The sequence below is a fragment of the Oncorhynchus kisutch genome, linkage group LG1 (assembly GCF_002021735.2).
Source record: "Oncorhynchus kisutch isolate 150728-3 linkage group LG1, Okis_V2, whole genome shotgun sequence".
In the NCBI taxonomy this organism is placed as follows: domain Eukaryota; kingdom Metazoa; phylum Chordata; class Actinopteri; order Salmoniformes; family Salmonidae; genus Oncorhynchus; species Oncorhynchus kisutch.
In genome coordinates, this window is record NC_034174.2 from 53,088,102 (window position 1) to 53,102,728 (window position 14,627).

The window sequence follows — 14,627 nt, forward strand, 5'->3', positions numbered from 1 at the left end:
TTTGCACTTTTTGGGACATTTGTATTGGTTCTATTGCAACAGGCAAGCTCAATCAACCACAGCTCAAGTATTGGAGCCCAGATCTGGCTTCCACCAGTCTAATTTTCCTTTTAAATTCATGAAGGGAAGTAAACACGTGCACGCACGCTTAAGTGAAAATTAGGAGTTTCCCTTAGGTCGAATTTTCACTTAGTTTCCCATTGACATTAATGCATGACTAAGAAATGTGACTAAATTGGAAGTTAGGATTTGTCATTTATGGCCGAAGGGTAGAGAATTGTTACCCATAGTTATTCCTCTTGTTCCTGTGGCCGTAAATTGAGTAATTCTCTTCGTCTTCCAGCAACTGTCAATGCCACAGCACATCAAGATCACCGTCACCCGCAAAACCCTGTTTGAGGATTCATTCCAGCAAGTGAGTGTATAAAAAATGGATAATTTATAAAGAAATTAATAATAATATATTGAGACACCACTGCACTGGCTGTTTTTGTAGGCCTGTGAATAAATAAAAAATAACACTAGTTGAAAAGACATCAGAAATAGTTTGTAATATTCTTTCCGTACTCTATTTTTGTACCATTGCCCATGGTACAGAATAGCGGATGAATATAGGGGCTATAGGGGTGTTCCAAGAGTAGTTGAACGTTGTAACTGTTACCAATTCTGTATCCATCAGATGATGAGCTTTCATCCACAAGATCTCAGGCGGAGACTGTGGATCATTTTCCCTGGAGAGGAGGGCTTGGACTACGGAGGAGTGGCAAGGTGAATTCTGATAGGTTAAGTATGAACTCATATTAGAGATCATTGCAGATCGAATGTTTATTTTCTTTATGTGTGCGTGTATGGAATATTCTTATATTGTGTGTGTGTGTGTGTGTGTGGTATGTTCTTATATGGTGTGTGTGTGTGTGTGTTCTCAGGGAGTGGTTCTTCTTGCTATCCCACGAGGTGCTGAACCCAATGTACTGCCTGTTTGAGTATGCCGGCAAGGACAACTACTGTCTCCAGATCAACCCTGCCTCCTATATCAACCCTGACCACCTCAAGTACTTCAAGTTCATTGGACGATTCATTGCCATGGTACCTACCTCAATACTCTCTATGGGGTGAAACTTGACTTCCACTTAGGTCGAATTTCCACACTTTCGTTAGAATAATACTGTGAAATTGTGAAAATTATGATAATGCCTTGAAAATTATAATAATACAACTATTATGCACGGATTTATAGATACACTTCTCCTTAATGCAACCCCTGTGTCAGATAAAAAAATAAAATAAAAACATTTACTGAAAAAGCACACCATGCTATAATCTGAGTACAGCTCTCAGATACCCACACATATATCTGCCATGTTGTGGAGTCAACATTAGTCAGAATAGCATTATAAATATTCACTTACCTTTGATGATCTTCATCAGAATGCACTCCCAGGTATCCCAGTTCCACAATAAATGTTTGTTTTGTTCGATAATGTCCATCATTTATTTCAAAATAGCTCCTCCTTTTGTTAGCGCGTTCAGTCCAGTAATTCACATTTATGATGCGTGTTCACTAGTTTCAGACGAAAAGTCAAAAAAGTTCCGTTGCAGTCCGTAGAAAGATGTCAAACGATGTACAGAATCAATCTTTAGGGTGTTTTTAACATAAGTCTTCAATAATGTTCCAACCGGAGAATTCCTTTGTCTTCAGAAATGAGGTGGAACTTTCACGTGAGTGCTCGAGACTGAGCTTGTGGCTGCTGACAGATCTCTGACTCATTCCCCTCTCCTTCCCCCCTCCTTTATAGTAGAAGCATCAAACAAGTTTCTAAAGACTGTTGACATCTATTGGAAGCCTTAGGAAGTGCAAAATTACCATTATCCCACTGTGTATTCGATAGCAGCGGAGTTCAAAAACTACAACCTCAGATTTCCCACTTCCTGGTTGGATTTTTTCTCAGGTTTTTGCTTCTGTTATAGTTCTGTTATACTCAGACATCATTCAAACATTTTTCGAAACTTCAGAGTGTTTTCTATCCAAATCTACTAATTGTATGCATATACTAGCTTTTATGGCTGAGTAGCAGGCAGCTTAATTTGGGCATGCTTTGCATCCGAAATTCCCAATACTGCCGCCTACCCCAAAGAAGTTAAGAAAAAATACCTAAAAATATATATAATTAAAGTAACAAATAATTCAAGAGCAGCAGGAAAATAACAATAGCGAGACTCTATACAGAGGAGACCGGTACAGTCAATGTGCGTGGGCACCTGTTAGTCGAGGTAATTGAGGTAATATGCCTTCCTCTGACACCGCCTGGTATAGAGGTCCTGGATGGCAGGAAGCTTGGCCCCAGTGATGTACTGGGCCATACAAACTACCATTTGTAGTGCCTTGTGGTCGGAGGCCGAGCAGTTACCATACCAGGCAGTGATGCAACCAGTCAGGATGCTCTCGATAGTGCAGCTGTAGAACCCCTTGGGGATCTGAGGGACCATACCAAATCTTTTCAGTCTCCTGGGGGGAGAATAGGCTTTGTCGTGCCCTCTTCACGACTGTCTTGGTGTGCTTGGATCATGTTAGTTTGTTGGGGATGTGGACACCAAGGAACTTGAAGCTCTCAACCTGCTCCACTACAGCCCTGTCGATGAGAATGTGTGCGTGCTTTGTCCTCCTTTTCCTGTAGTCCACAATCATCTCTTTCGCTGCACAACAGGTGATATTCTGTTCAAACTCTGTATGCCATGGACTCTCCAACCCTGTTCCTGCAGCTACCCAGTGCTTTGGGAAACCAAGTGAAATCTGTTTGGGAACATCAATAGTCATGTTTTCACAACTAAACATATTTCATTAAACTGTTAACAGCCCCTCTCTCTGTGCACTGGATAAAGAAATGAAGGAGAGAGGGTAACTCAGTGGTGAGATATTCTGTAGCGAAAGGTGATGTCACCCTATTAATTATGAAAATATTGAAAATGCCCTATTATTAGGCTATTCAAAATCAAAGGACTCTCAGACCATGAGAAATACGATTCTCTGGTGTGATGAAACCAAGAATTAACTCTTTGGCCTGAATTCCAAGCATCACGTATGGAGGAAACCTGGCACCATCTCTACAGTGAATCATGGTGGTGGCAGCATCATGCTGTGGGGATGTTTTTCAGTGGCAGGGACTAGGAGACTAGTCAGAATCAAGGGAAAGATGAATGGCGCAAAGTACAGAGAGATCATTGATAAAAACCTGTTCCAGAGCGCTCAGGACCTAAGACTGGGGTGAAGGTTCACCTTCCAACTGGACAAAGACCCTAAGCACACAGCCAAGACGACGCATGAGTGGCTTTGGGACATGTCCTGGGTGTCCCAGCCAGAGCTGGACTTGAACCAAATCGAGCATCTCTAGAGATACCTGAAAATAGCTTTGCAGCAAAGCTCCCCATCCAACCTGACAGAGCTTGAGAGGATCTGTAGAGAAGAATGGGAGAAACTCTCCAAATACAGGTGTTTCAAGCTTGTAGCGTCATACCCAGGAATACTCGAGGCTGTTATCGTTTCAAAAGCTGAGTAAGGGGTCTGAATACTTATGTAAATGTAAATGTGATTTTTCCGTATTTCAAACAACCTGTTTTTGCTTTGTCATTATGGAGTATTGTGTGTAGATTGATGTGGGGAGAATTTAAATAAAAAAATTACAGTAAGGCTGTAACGTAAGTGGAGGGGTCTGAATTCTTTCTGAATGCTCTGTATATTGGCCTATGCTTAAGCTCTAATATGCATATGGATGTTTTGAATTAATCATCACCTGAGAAAGCGCTGTCCATTTTGTTCTGCTTTTAAACAACATCCACAACGACAATGTTTTCCACCCAGTTTCAACCTGTTGTTTTAACTTTTTTTCTTCAAATTGATCAATCACAGTGAGGGTGAGTTTTTAAACCACATACTGTTTTAATGGTAAGTGTTTGATGTGATTTTCAATCGCATTTGCATTCATGTCAGGGTGGTTAGAGAGACAATAGAGCCCTGAGTACCAGGCTATTAGTGACCTGATGATCGTTAGCGAGTTGGGTACTACCAATGAATGTCCAGAGTGTGTAAGAGGAGATTACCGTGACTCAACGGTCACGTAGAATTTTACTGCGGTCATGACTGCCGGTGTGGCGGTAATACTGTCACCGCAACAGCCCTTCACATCCCTGGTTCATTATGTTTCTCTCCAGGCCTTGTTCCATGGGAAGTTCATCGACACGGGATTCTCCCTGCCCTTCTACAAGCGCATCCTGAACAAACCCCTGGCCCTGAAGGACCTGGAATCTATCGACCCGGAATTCTACAACTCCCTCATCTGGATCAAGTGAGTCCGGGAATTGGGAGTAGAAATGGGAATTGGTGTGAACAGCTTTCCTTATAAATGGAAACTGCTGTTGATTTGTTATTGAGTGAGGTTAAGTGTAAGAATGATTATAAGGAAGAGAAGAGGAAAATGTATGACTATAACGATAATGGCGTAGAGGATGAGCTGATGAGGATGACTGCCCTCTTGTGATTCCCAACCACCAGGGATAACAACTTGGAGGAGTGTGGTCTGGAGATGTACTTCTCTGTGGACAAGGAGATCCTGGGGGAGGTCACCACTCACGAGCTGAAGCCAGACGGAGGCAATGTCTTGGTCACTGAGGAAAACAAAGAGGAATACATCAGGTAGGATTGCTTTGAAAACCGACTACACTGAACAAAAATAGAAATGCAACATGTAAAGTGTTGGTCCCATGTTTCATGAGCTGAAATAAGAGATTCCAGAAATGTTCCATATGCACAAAAAGCTTATTTATCTAAAATGTTGTGCACAAATTTGTTTACATCCCTGTTAGTGAGAATTTCTCCTTTGCCAAGATAATCCATCCACCTGACAGGTGTGGCATATCAAGAAGCTCATTGAACAGCATGATCATTACACAGGCACACCTTTTTGCTGGGGACAATAAAGGCCACCCTAAAATGTGCAGTTTTGTCACACAAACCAATGCCACATATGTCTCAAGTTTTGAGGGAGCATGCAATTGGCATGTTGACTGCAGGAATATCCACCAGAGCTGTTGCCAGAGAATTTAATGTTAATTTCTCTACCATAAGCTGCCTCCAACGTCGTCTTAGAGAATTGGGCAATGCATCCAAACGGCCTCACAACCGCAGACCATGTTTATGGTGTTGTGTGGCCGAGTGGTTTGCTGATGTCAAAGTTGTGAGTTGGATAAGCTACAGACAACAAACACAATTACATTTTATCAATGACAATTTGAATGCACAGAGAAACCGTGATGAGATCCTGAGGGCCATTTAGTGCCATTCATCTGCAGCCATCACCTCATGTTTCAGCATGATAATGCACATCCCCATGTCGCAAGGGTCTGTACTTAATTCCTGGAAGCTGAAAATGTCCCCGTTTTTCCATGGCCAGCATACTCACCAGATATGTAACCCATTGAACATGTTTGGGATGCTCTGGATCGACACGTACAACAGCATGTTCCAGTTCCCAGCAACTTCATACAGCCATTGGAGAGGAGTGGGTCAACATTCCACAGTACACAATCAACAGCCTGATCAACTCTATGCATTAAGCAAATGGTGGTCACACAAGATACTGACTGATTTTCTGATTCACACCCCTATTTATTTATTTTAAGTATCTGTGACCAACAGATGCGTATCTGTATTCCCTGTCATGTGTAATCTATAGATTAGAGCCTAATGAATGTATTTCAATTGACTGATTTCCTTATATGAACCTGTAACTCAGTAAAATCTTTGAAATTGTTGCATGTTGCGTTTATATATATTTTTTGTTCAGTGTAGAAATCTGTGTGTGTGTGTGAACACTTTATCAGATGTTTTTTTCCAACAGAAGAAAGCTAATTTTCTGACACATCGTGTGTGCTCGTGTCTGTCTTTCTTTGTGTCCCCCTGTGTGTCTGTGTCCTTCCTTCAGGCTGGTGGCAGAGTGGAGGTTGTCCAGAGGGGTGGAGGAGCAGACCCAGGCCTTCTTCGAGGGCTTCAATGAGGTCCTTCCCCAGCAGTACCTGCAGTACTTTGACGCCAAGGAACTGGAGGTACACAATGGGTTAATTCGTAGACTGATGAAATGAGTTTCTGTAATGAAGAAATGTGACGTGAAAACCACTGTGCTTTTTAGACCACCTGTAAGGGGACTACCCAAATAGAGGCCTCCTTTAAATCTAACCGTATGGCTGTTACACAGAGACCTACCTTAAGTATTTAAACTTTTCCTTTCAAGTGCTAATGTCTTGCGCTGAAGTATCGAGTGCCTCGGCCCTAGACTGTTGATTCTCGGGGTCAATTTGGAAACCAGCAGTGGTCAATCACCACAGTAGCGGGTAAAAAAAAATATATATATCCCAAAGTGATATCCGGTCCCACCACCAGGTGTTGCTGTGTAGCATACAGGAGTAGACCTGGTGGACTGGGTTCAAAACTCACTCCGGGTAAAAACTCACTTTCCCAGAGCGTACAGCTCTTCTCAATTTGAGTATGGTGTAACATAGTATCTGGTCCCCTCCCGGTCCCCCACCCAACAGGTGATGCTGTGTGGCATGCAGGAGATAGACCTGGTGGACTGGCAGAGGCACACCATCTACAGGCACTACGCACGCAGCAGCAAGCAGATCCTCTGGTTCTGGCAGGTCAGAATTGCTCTACCGTTTTAATGAAGCAGTTAATTAATTCATGAATTATGGAATATTGTGAAGGGGTGTTTAGCATAGTTTGACGCGTGAATGTTCTGACGTGAAAATGTTAATTCCAGTTTGTGAAGGAGATGGACAATGAGAAACGTATGAGGCTGCTGCAGTTTGTCACCGGCACCTGTCGGCTCCCCATGGGTGGCTTCGCTGACCTCATGGGTACGTTGGAGAATAAATAATACATGTATTTGAAACAGTTAGAGAGAAGGCTGGCTTTAACCCCTGCCGTCCCAATATAAGATATGTTTTGTTCTATTCATTCTACTAACTCACACCCAAAGGGATTGTTTATGGATACCGAGCAAGTAATCCATCGAAGTTGAGGATTCAAATAAATATTTTGGGTGGAAATGTATTTGGATGGATATAGACATTGAATCAGAAGTGGAGACATACAGGTAACTGCCAAAATATAGGAAACACCAATATTAAGTGTCCTAATAGGGCGTTGGACCACCACGAGATACCAGAACAGCTTTAATGCGACATGGCATAGATTCTCTGGAACTCTGTTGGAAGGATGAGATGCCGTTCTTCCACGAGAAATTCCATGGTAGTGGAAAACGTGGTCTCAGGTGCCGCTCCGGAATCTCCCATAAGTGTTGAATTGGGTTGAGATCTGGTGACTGAGACACACACACACACACACACACACACACACAACCCTTTCAACCCCCTATGCTCCTTTTAAGACCCATCTTGCAAAGTCACTGAGATCTCTTCTTCTAGTCATGATAGCCAAAATACTGGGCAACTGGGCATGTGTATACATGACCCTTAGCATGGGATGATAATTGCTTGATTAACTCAGGAACCACACCTGTGTGGAATCACCTGCTTTCAATATACTTTGTATCCCTTATTTACTCAAATGTGTCCTTTATTGTGGCAGTTACCTGTAGATGTAAATGGACAAACAAGTATAGACTGCTAGACCAGGCCCAATTACAGACATTGAATAATTTTATGTTACTTGTGTGGATGAGAAGTGAGGAGAGTTGTATCAAATAGTTTTGTTTTTGTTTTTTAGGGAGTAATGGCCCACAGAAGTTCTGCATTGAGAAGGTGGGCAAAGAAAACTGGCTTCCAAGAAGTCACACTTGGTAAGTTCCCTCATGGAGTTACTCACAGGTAGTTTTTGAGCACTTTCACTGACTGAATATTAAACGTTGCCCTGCCACACAAGACGACTTTGTTGTTTTCAGTTCAACCATAGACAACCTTTCCTCTCTTTCTTCAAACAATGAATTTTGTTATCAAATATCTAATACATTTTATGCCACTTTTATCAAAAGCAACTCTGTACAGTAAGAACATAAATATTTACTATGTGCCCCGCCGGATTGAACCCCACAATCTTTGTTTCTAGTGCCATGCTGGGAAGTCTGTATCATTTGTCTATTTACAATGTAATTGTCTCATTCTGTGTTCCTTTTGTGTTTTTAAGCTTTAATCGACTGGACCTGCCCCCGTACAAGAGCTACGAGCAGCTGAAGGAAAAACTGATGTTTGCCATTGAGGAAACTGAGGGCTTCGGACAGGAGTAGTAACATGGGGACGCCAAAATGGCCGCCACGAGGAGCCGTTTTCCACACGACGTTACGCTCTCCAGCACTTTGTTCTGTCTAGGTTTTAGGCAACAGCACTTTTCCCCAGGTCCTGGCTCTCTTTGTAAGGGCAGAAACTGACAAACACTCCTTTCTGCAGTCCCGAGCCCCATTACAGACACACCCCCTGCACCTAAGGTTGGAGTCAGTCCGTCTCCATGGTGATGACCCTTAATACTGACTGATTTACCTTTCACCTCCTAAATTGTGTGTGACCCTGTTGCAGCTTGCCTTATTCAGCCCACGTGTCCGGGAAGGGAGGAGAAGGAAGCGAGCGGGAGGAAGAAAGAGGTAGGGATTGAGAGGAAGAGGGGATGTTCCCTCCCCAACTCACGTCTGTCTCTGTCTCATCTCCACACCGCACCACAGTAGTTAATAATCACGGCGACTATTCAATATGCAGTACAATGTCAGCCGTCATTTCTTCCCTTCCTCTCCCTGAGCTCTGATTTGTTAAGTGAATGAATGGATGGATGAATTAATGTTAGGATCGAGTGCTGCGGATTCTTCCAAAAAGACATTGACCTCTCATCGATTTGACATTTAGAGATTTACAGTATTACTTGATTTAACTTGTTTCTTTCTGAAAGAAATATTGACACTTAAAGCATCTACTTTGCTGGCACACCACCGTGTTGTAGCAGAAGGTATTTGTGAATGTTGCAAAGATGAAAAGCTATATTTTTTACGTGCAATAGCATAGTTTTCTAGTCAGCTGTTTATGCCCTTAATATAGATAAACCAGACATTAATTATTTACTGCAATCCAAAGTTTTTGTTTAGAAGTCAGTTTTTAATCAAGTCTCTGTATTGATTTCAACTAAGAATATGGAGAATGCTTTTTTTAATAGCCTGGAATCATTCTATTAAAACAGGGTCGTATTCATTAGGCCTCAAATGGAAGAAAAGTGACAAAGTTTTGTCTTAGTGCTCAAGCCATTTTTGTTTTCTGTTTGAAACTGTTTGTTTTTGTGCCTACTGAAGTCGCCCCTGGTTGGTTGTCATTACGACGGACCTTTTCTTTCCCAAAAATTCAGGATCAGCACAGTACTAATTTGAGCTGAATAGGGGTTCGCTAATAACTTTTTTTATTTTTTTTATGGCAAACTGAGTGAGTTACTAATGACGTGGGAGTGTCAGCAGCGTGTCAAGGACAGCGGCTAGGTGAAGAGTATATTTTAGGAGTACATTTTAAGAATGAGATAATTAGGAAGTGAACTAAGACACTGGCTTGTGAGAATCACTCCCTCTGAAAGGTATCGCTTTCCTTTTTTTGTCATATAGAGAATAACTAATAACTCTGTGATTAAAGATCAAACAATTAAGTGTCCAAACTAGATGATTTTAATAAATGCTCGGCGTGTATACATCCATATACAGTATGATGCAGGGAACCTTTTCAAATGGCGTACTTATTAAATAGAGCTAAGTATGAATGAATCCGAATATACAGTATATAGTCATGTCCCAGGCCCATAGCCCTAAGAAATATACTGTATATTCATGTTAAGTGAATAAGAGGGTAAGAATTACAATAACAAGTAGTAGTTAACGTAATTAACTCAACACCAATGCGACCCTAGTTTTATAGGGTTCAGTTTTGTCATTCTAGATATTTTGTTAAAGGTTTGATGCTAAATAAAAAAACGCTATATTTTAAAACCGCTCGAGTGAGCGTAGCAAAACGACTGTGAATCAAAAGTCAAATATGAACCATGTCCATGCACAACCGCAAATGGTCAGCACTGTGTTTTGAGGAAAAATATGTTTGGTAATAGGCAACATTGTATCTTAAAAATCTAGACACCAAACAGACAAGCCCAGAGTCAAGTCAAGATAAGTTCTAAGCTTAGTTTCAGACAGACTGATAGGAGGGGGGAGGAGGGAAAAAGGCTTGCCAGAAAACAAACAGGTTGTGTTAGGCACCACATGGAAGAAAATGGACTCAAACCGGGAGGGGCTACCTGGACTTTTCTGTCTCGTGACCTGATAAACACTAGCCTGTTGATTGGCATTGAATGAGATCTGCCACTTCTGACCTTTTTGTGTCCTCTGCTTCTCAGGCATATCTCTAACAGGCATCTTGGTAGGATTTCTTCACAGGAACAGTGGAAGTGTAAAGTTAGATGAAATATAGCTTTCACTCATGACATGTTTAGGTCACGTGTATTTGCAGTCAAATCAAACATGCAAGTGACACACAACCTTGTCCTGAGTGTGTTATTTTAATGCACTGGACACCAACTTACATATTTGGCGAAAATATTGTATGTCAACTCCAGGCTGTCTTGGCTATGAGCATCAGGGTCGTGTTCAGTAGTTTGAAAACTTTTTTGAAACAGATGTACTCCTTGAGCTTGTCCAATAAGAAACACATTTTTTTGTTTTAAAATGTTTTAAAATCGCCATGTTATTGTATGGCTGGTCTCAGTCTTGGCTCTGAAACCGTTTTATATAACTGGGTGACTTGTCAGGGTGATTCTGTCTCATTTCTTCACTGCATTACTCATTACTTCTTTGCCACACGCACCCATTCTGGCTCACCACTTCGTAGTGCACTGCCTTGGGAAGAGATTGCTGTTATTTAAATCATAATTTGTGAATTAAATGTAGAAAACAATGGAAAGATTTAACAAATAACAAGCGATAGCACCTTACTCGGCTGATTAACCACTTCTTCTTTTTTTGCCGCTGTTCCCAGATCATAGTGGAATAAAAATGTATAGATATATGAAGGTGTTAACTAATATTTTAACTTCTAATGATTGGATTGTAAATCATGTTGATAGTGTATTCACTGTATTTTTCTTTGTAAAAGCTCTAACCTTTTAATAAAAGGGAGTTTATGGATCGATGCTATTTATTTTTTCTTATGTGAATGTGAAGAGGAAGGATCTTTGATGTTAATGTCAAAATTAATTTAGACAATTCTGAAATAAAAACAATGGGCTACTGGAACTTCAATCTTTGTTATATTTGAACTTTGTTTAGTTTTTATCAATTTGATATCCTACTTGATTGTATGTGTGCACTCATTTCAACGAGTTTGCAGACCAGCTGGCTGGAATGTTTACGGACATATTCTATCTGTCTGTGGTCCTCACTTGCTTCAAGATGTCCACCATTGTTCCTGTACCCAAGAAAGCAAAAGTAACTGAACTATAAATTGCAATTGCCCTGAGGCACTCACTTCTGTCATCATAAAGTGCTTTGAGAGGCTACTTAAAGAATATATCACCTTCACCTTACCTGACACCCTAGACCCACTACAATTTGCATACTACTCCAACAGATCCATGGAGGACGCAATCACCATCGCACTGCCCTATCCCATCTGGACAAGAGAAATACCCATGTAAGAATGCAGTTCAGTGACTACAGCTCAGCCTTCAACACCATAGTGCCCTTGACGCTCATCACTAAGCTCGGGGTCCTGGACCTCTTGACAGGACGACCCCAGGTGGTGAATGTAGGCAACAACACCTCCGCTATGCTGATCCTCAACAAGGGGGCCCCACAAGGGTGCGTGCTCAGCACCCTCCTGTATATACACAAATATATATACACACACACATACATATATATATATATATATACATATATATATACACACATATATATATATATATATATATGTATGTATGTATGTATATGTATGTATGTATGTATGTATGTATATATATATATGTATATATATATATGTATGTGTATATATATATTTGTGTCTATACAGTGGGGAGAACAAGTATTTGATACACTGCTGATTTTGCAGGTTTTCCTACTTACAAAGCATGTAGAGGTCTGTCATTTTTATCATAGGTACACTTCAACTGTGAGAGACTGAATCTAAAACAAAAATCCAGAAAATCACATTGTATGATTTTTAAGTAATTCATTTAATTAATTAAACCCCTGCACCAGTGTGTGTGTGTGCGCTTGAGTGAGTGCATGTGTTTGTGTGTCCCCATAACCACATGACCACATGTTTTCGTGTGAAATTTTTCTGTTTTATACAGAACTGTTTTCCCGTCTAGGTTTCATCAGTATGTGGAAACAGGCCCATAATGTGATGTTTGGTAGATCTATAATTGAATCTACCTTAACCTTTCATCATACTCGTGTCACCTCAAAACCAAAGTAGTAGGTCTACTGTAGAAATGGTTCATTTTCACGTTATATGGTTAAAAAAAAACATTATTTCAGGAGGAGTAATAGATGATATGGCTTTAAGCTGAAATATAACGGTTTGTATTTGTGTTCAATAAGTCACTAGTGGTCATCCAATACTAACAACAGTGTGCCCCTAGCCTGCCTGATAACCGCTGTATTCAGTGGTATTCATTGTCCTGGTCGGGTCGGAATTTCTGCTAGATTTTGTGGAGCACACAATGAATGATGTGTTTTCTGTCACTGAGGACAAGGTGCCACAGGGGATATTCTAGTGGTATGATTAGGGCTGTTGATGTGACACTTTCCGCCACAAACTTGCTAGCTGCCTGGTACTCAGCACTCTATTGTCCCTCTAATCACTCTGCAAATCTCATCAATGCAAATTTTATCGAAAATCTAATGAAACACTTAATTAGAGCCCATGAGCTCATGTTGTGCAACATGTAGGCTATGCAATTGCGTGAGAAAAACATGTTTTGATGGCCTCTATTAAAAAGAGGAGGATCCCATCAGCTTTACACTAGGCCTACTATATTTATTTTTCAACTATTTCTTATATTAAGCACAGTATTTTTCTTTACAACAGGAGTATTGCCTACCTGGCTGGCATGAAATTCAACCACAGGAAAAGTGTCCTCCATTCGCTATTTAAGTGCATGACAGGTGCATGATAATAATATTATTTAGTATATGTGAAGACAAGATTAAATCAAGAATTGTCTGACAGGTGACAAAATTAGCCTATCACTTGTGAATGATGCCCAGCATTAGACCTGCCTTTTTTTGTGACTTTTATGAATCCTAGTCACACACCTCATGTAGCCTGGCCTATATGTTTTAATAAGGTTTGTATCACAACTAAAGTAGCCAAATAACTTCTTAAAATTAAGCGCATTAATCCGCTTTACAAGGGGTTTAGAGCCTAACTGGCATACATAAGCAGTGCGTGAGTGTCACCATAAAAATAATTCTCACCATAAAAATAATTGACACCATAAAAATGTACCTTTATAATAAAAGCATTACATGCATAATCACATTTGCGTTCACTTGTGATCACGGTGTTTTCCCACTAATGGAACATTCTGAGCTTTTATCCTATTGCATTGTTGTGCTTACAATGTGAAGAAATAGCCTAATAGTTTATCAACATTTTAAGCTAAATGTTCTGATCTGATGTGTCAGCCACATTGCATAAAACATTTTTGTTAATGCTAGTGGTTGTATTCATTTGAGATCTATTGCATCCCACAACTGTTCTGGCACAGAATGTAATAAGTTGACTTTTGTACTATGGGGGATAGTAGATTGACATAGGCTAGTGCTTTTGCTGTTCATTAGGCCTACTCATATTGCTGACTGACGAAAAGTTCATATGGACAGTTCTTCCAATATCTTCAATATGCACCTCGGAATTGGATAAGGACGCACACAGTTGAATCCCTGATGTGTCTGTCTTCACTTGTAGCCTGTGAGAAAGACAAAATCATGTGATGGAGCACCCAGGGAGAAGGGCACAATGGCCACTGGATGTTTTTAGGGTGCATTACGGTCAAACAAAGGGGATGCTGTTGTGAAATTCTAGGCATTGTCAAGTGCTTGTCAAATTGTGAATGAGTGAGTGACTGTAGTGTGCACAACCTGCGCAAAAACAACAAAGCAGAGCTCATACTTTTCAAGTGACTTTTATGAAATCATCATTAGTCACATCATGCAGCCTTACAATGTATTACAGATCGAAACATATAGCCCAACGTTTGTAGAATAGTCTGATACTCACCTTTTGAATTACATCACATTCCTCTATTGATTTATAGCTCATAATTTAGCCTATTGTTCACTAGATGAAGGTAGTTTACAAATGGGCATGTATCATATGACAAGTATCATATGGACAGTAATGCTGCCCAACCCTTTCACAACATTAGCATATGCTAGCTAGCAAGTCTGAGAAAAGAAAGTATCCTCTTCAAAAGGCACAAGGGACTGTCAGAATTTGACATTTCAGTTCCTCTTTCTCTCTAAACCCTATAATTGTTTATAGGAGTAAACATTTGATCTGTTTTGGTTTTACATTAACCTTTCACCTGTACTGTACATGTC

General features: G+C 40.6%; 1 protein-coding gene across 4 annotated transcripts in view; it reads left to right on the plus strand.

Annotated features, from left to right (window-relative positions):
* Positions 1 to 11,318, plus strand: part of LOC109891334 (E3 ubiquitin-protein ligase Itchy) — a 58,892-nt gene extending 47,574 nt beyond the window's left edge. For all 4 annotated transcript variants that reach the window (XM_020483796.2, XM_031827012.1, XM_031827008.1 and 1 more), the window contains 10 exons: positions 344 to 415; positions 680 to 768; positions 927 to 1,086; positions 4,207 to 4,340; positions 4,547 to 4,687; positions 5,976 to 6,096; positions 6,583 to 6,687; positions 6,810 to 6,906; positions 7,778 to 7,850; positions 8,195 to 11,318. In XM_020483796.2, the coding sequence (XP_020339385.1) occupies positions 344 to 415; positions 680 to 768; positions 927 to 1,086; positions 4,207 to 4,340; positions 4,547 to 4,687; positions 5,976 to 6,096; positions 6,583 to 6,687; positions 6,810 to 6,906; positions 7,778 to 7,850; positions 8,195 to 8,294 (1,092 nt within the window). In that variant the 3' untranslated portion in view covers positions 8,295 to 11,318. The remainder of the gene's footprint in view (positions 1 to 343; positions 416 to 679; positions 769 to 926; positions 1,087 to 4,206; positions 4,341 to 4,546; positions 4,688 to 5,975; positions 6,097 to 6,582; positions 6,688 to 6,809; positions 6,907 to 7,777; positions 7,851 to 8,194) is intronic.
* The last annotated feature ends 3,309 nt before the right edge of the window (positions 11,319 to 14,627 follow it).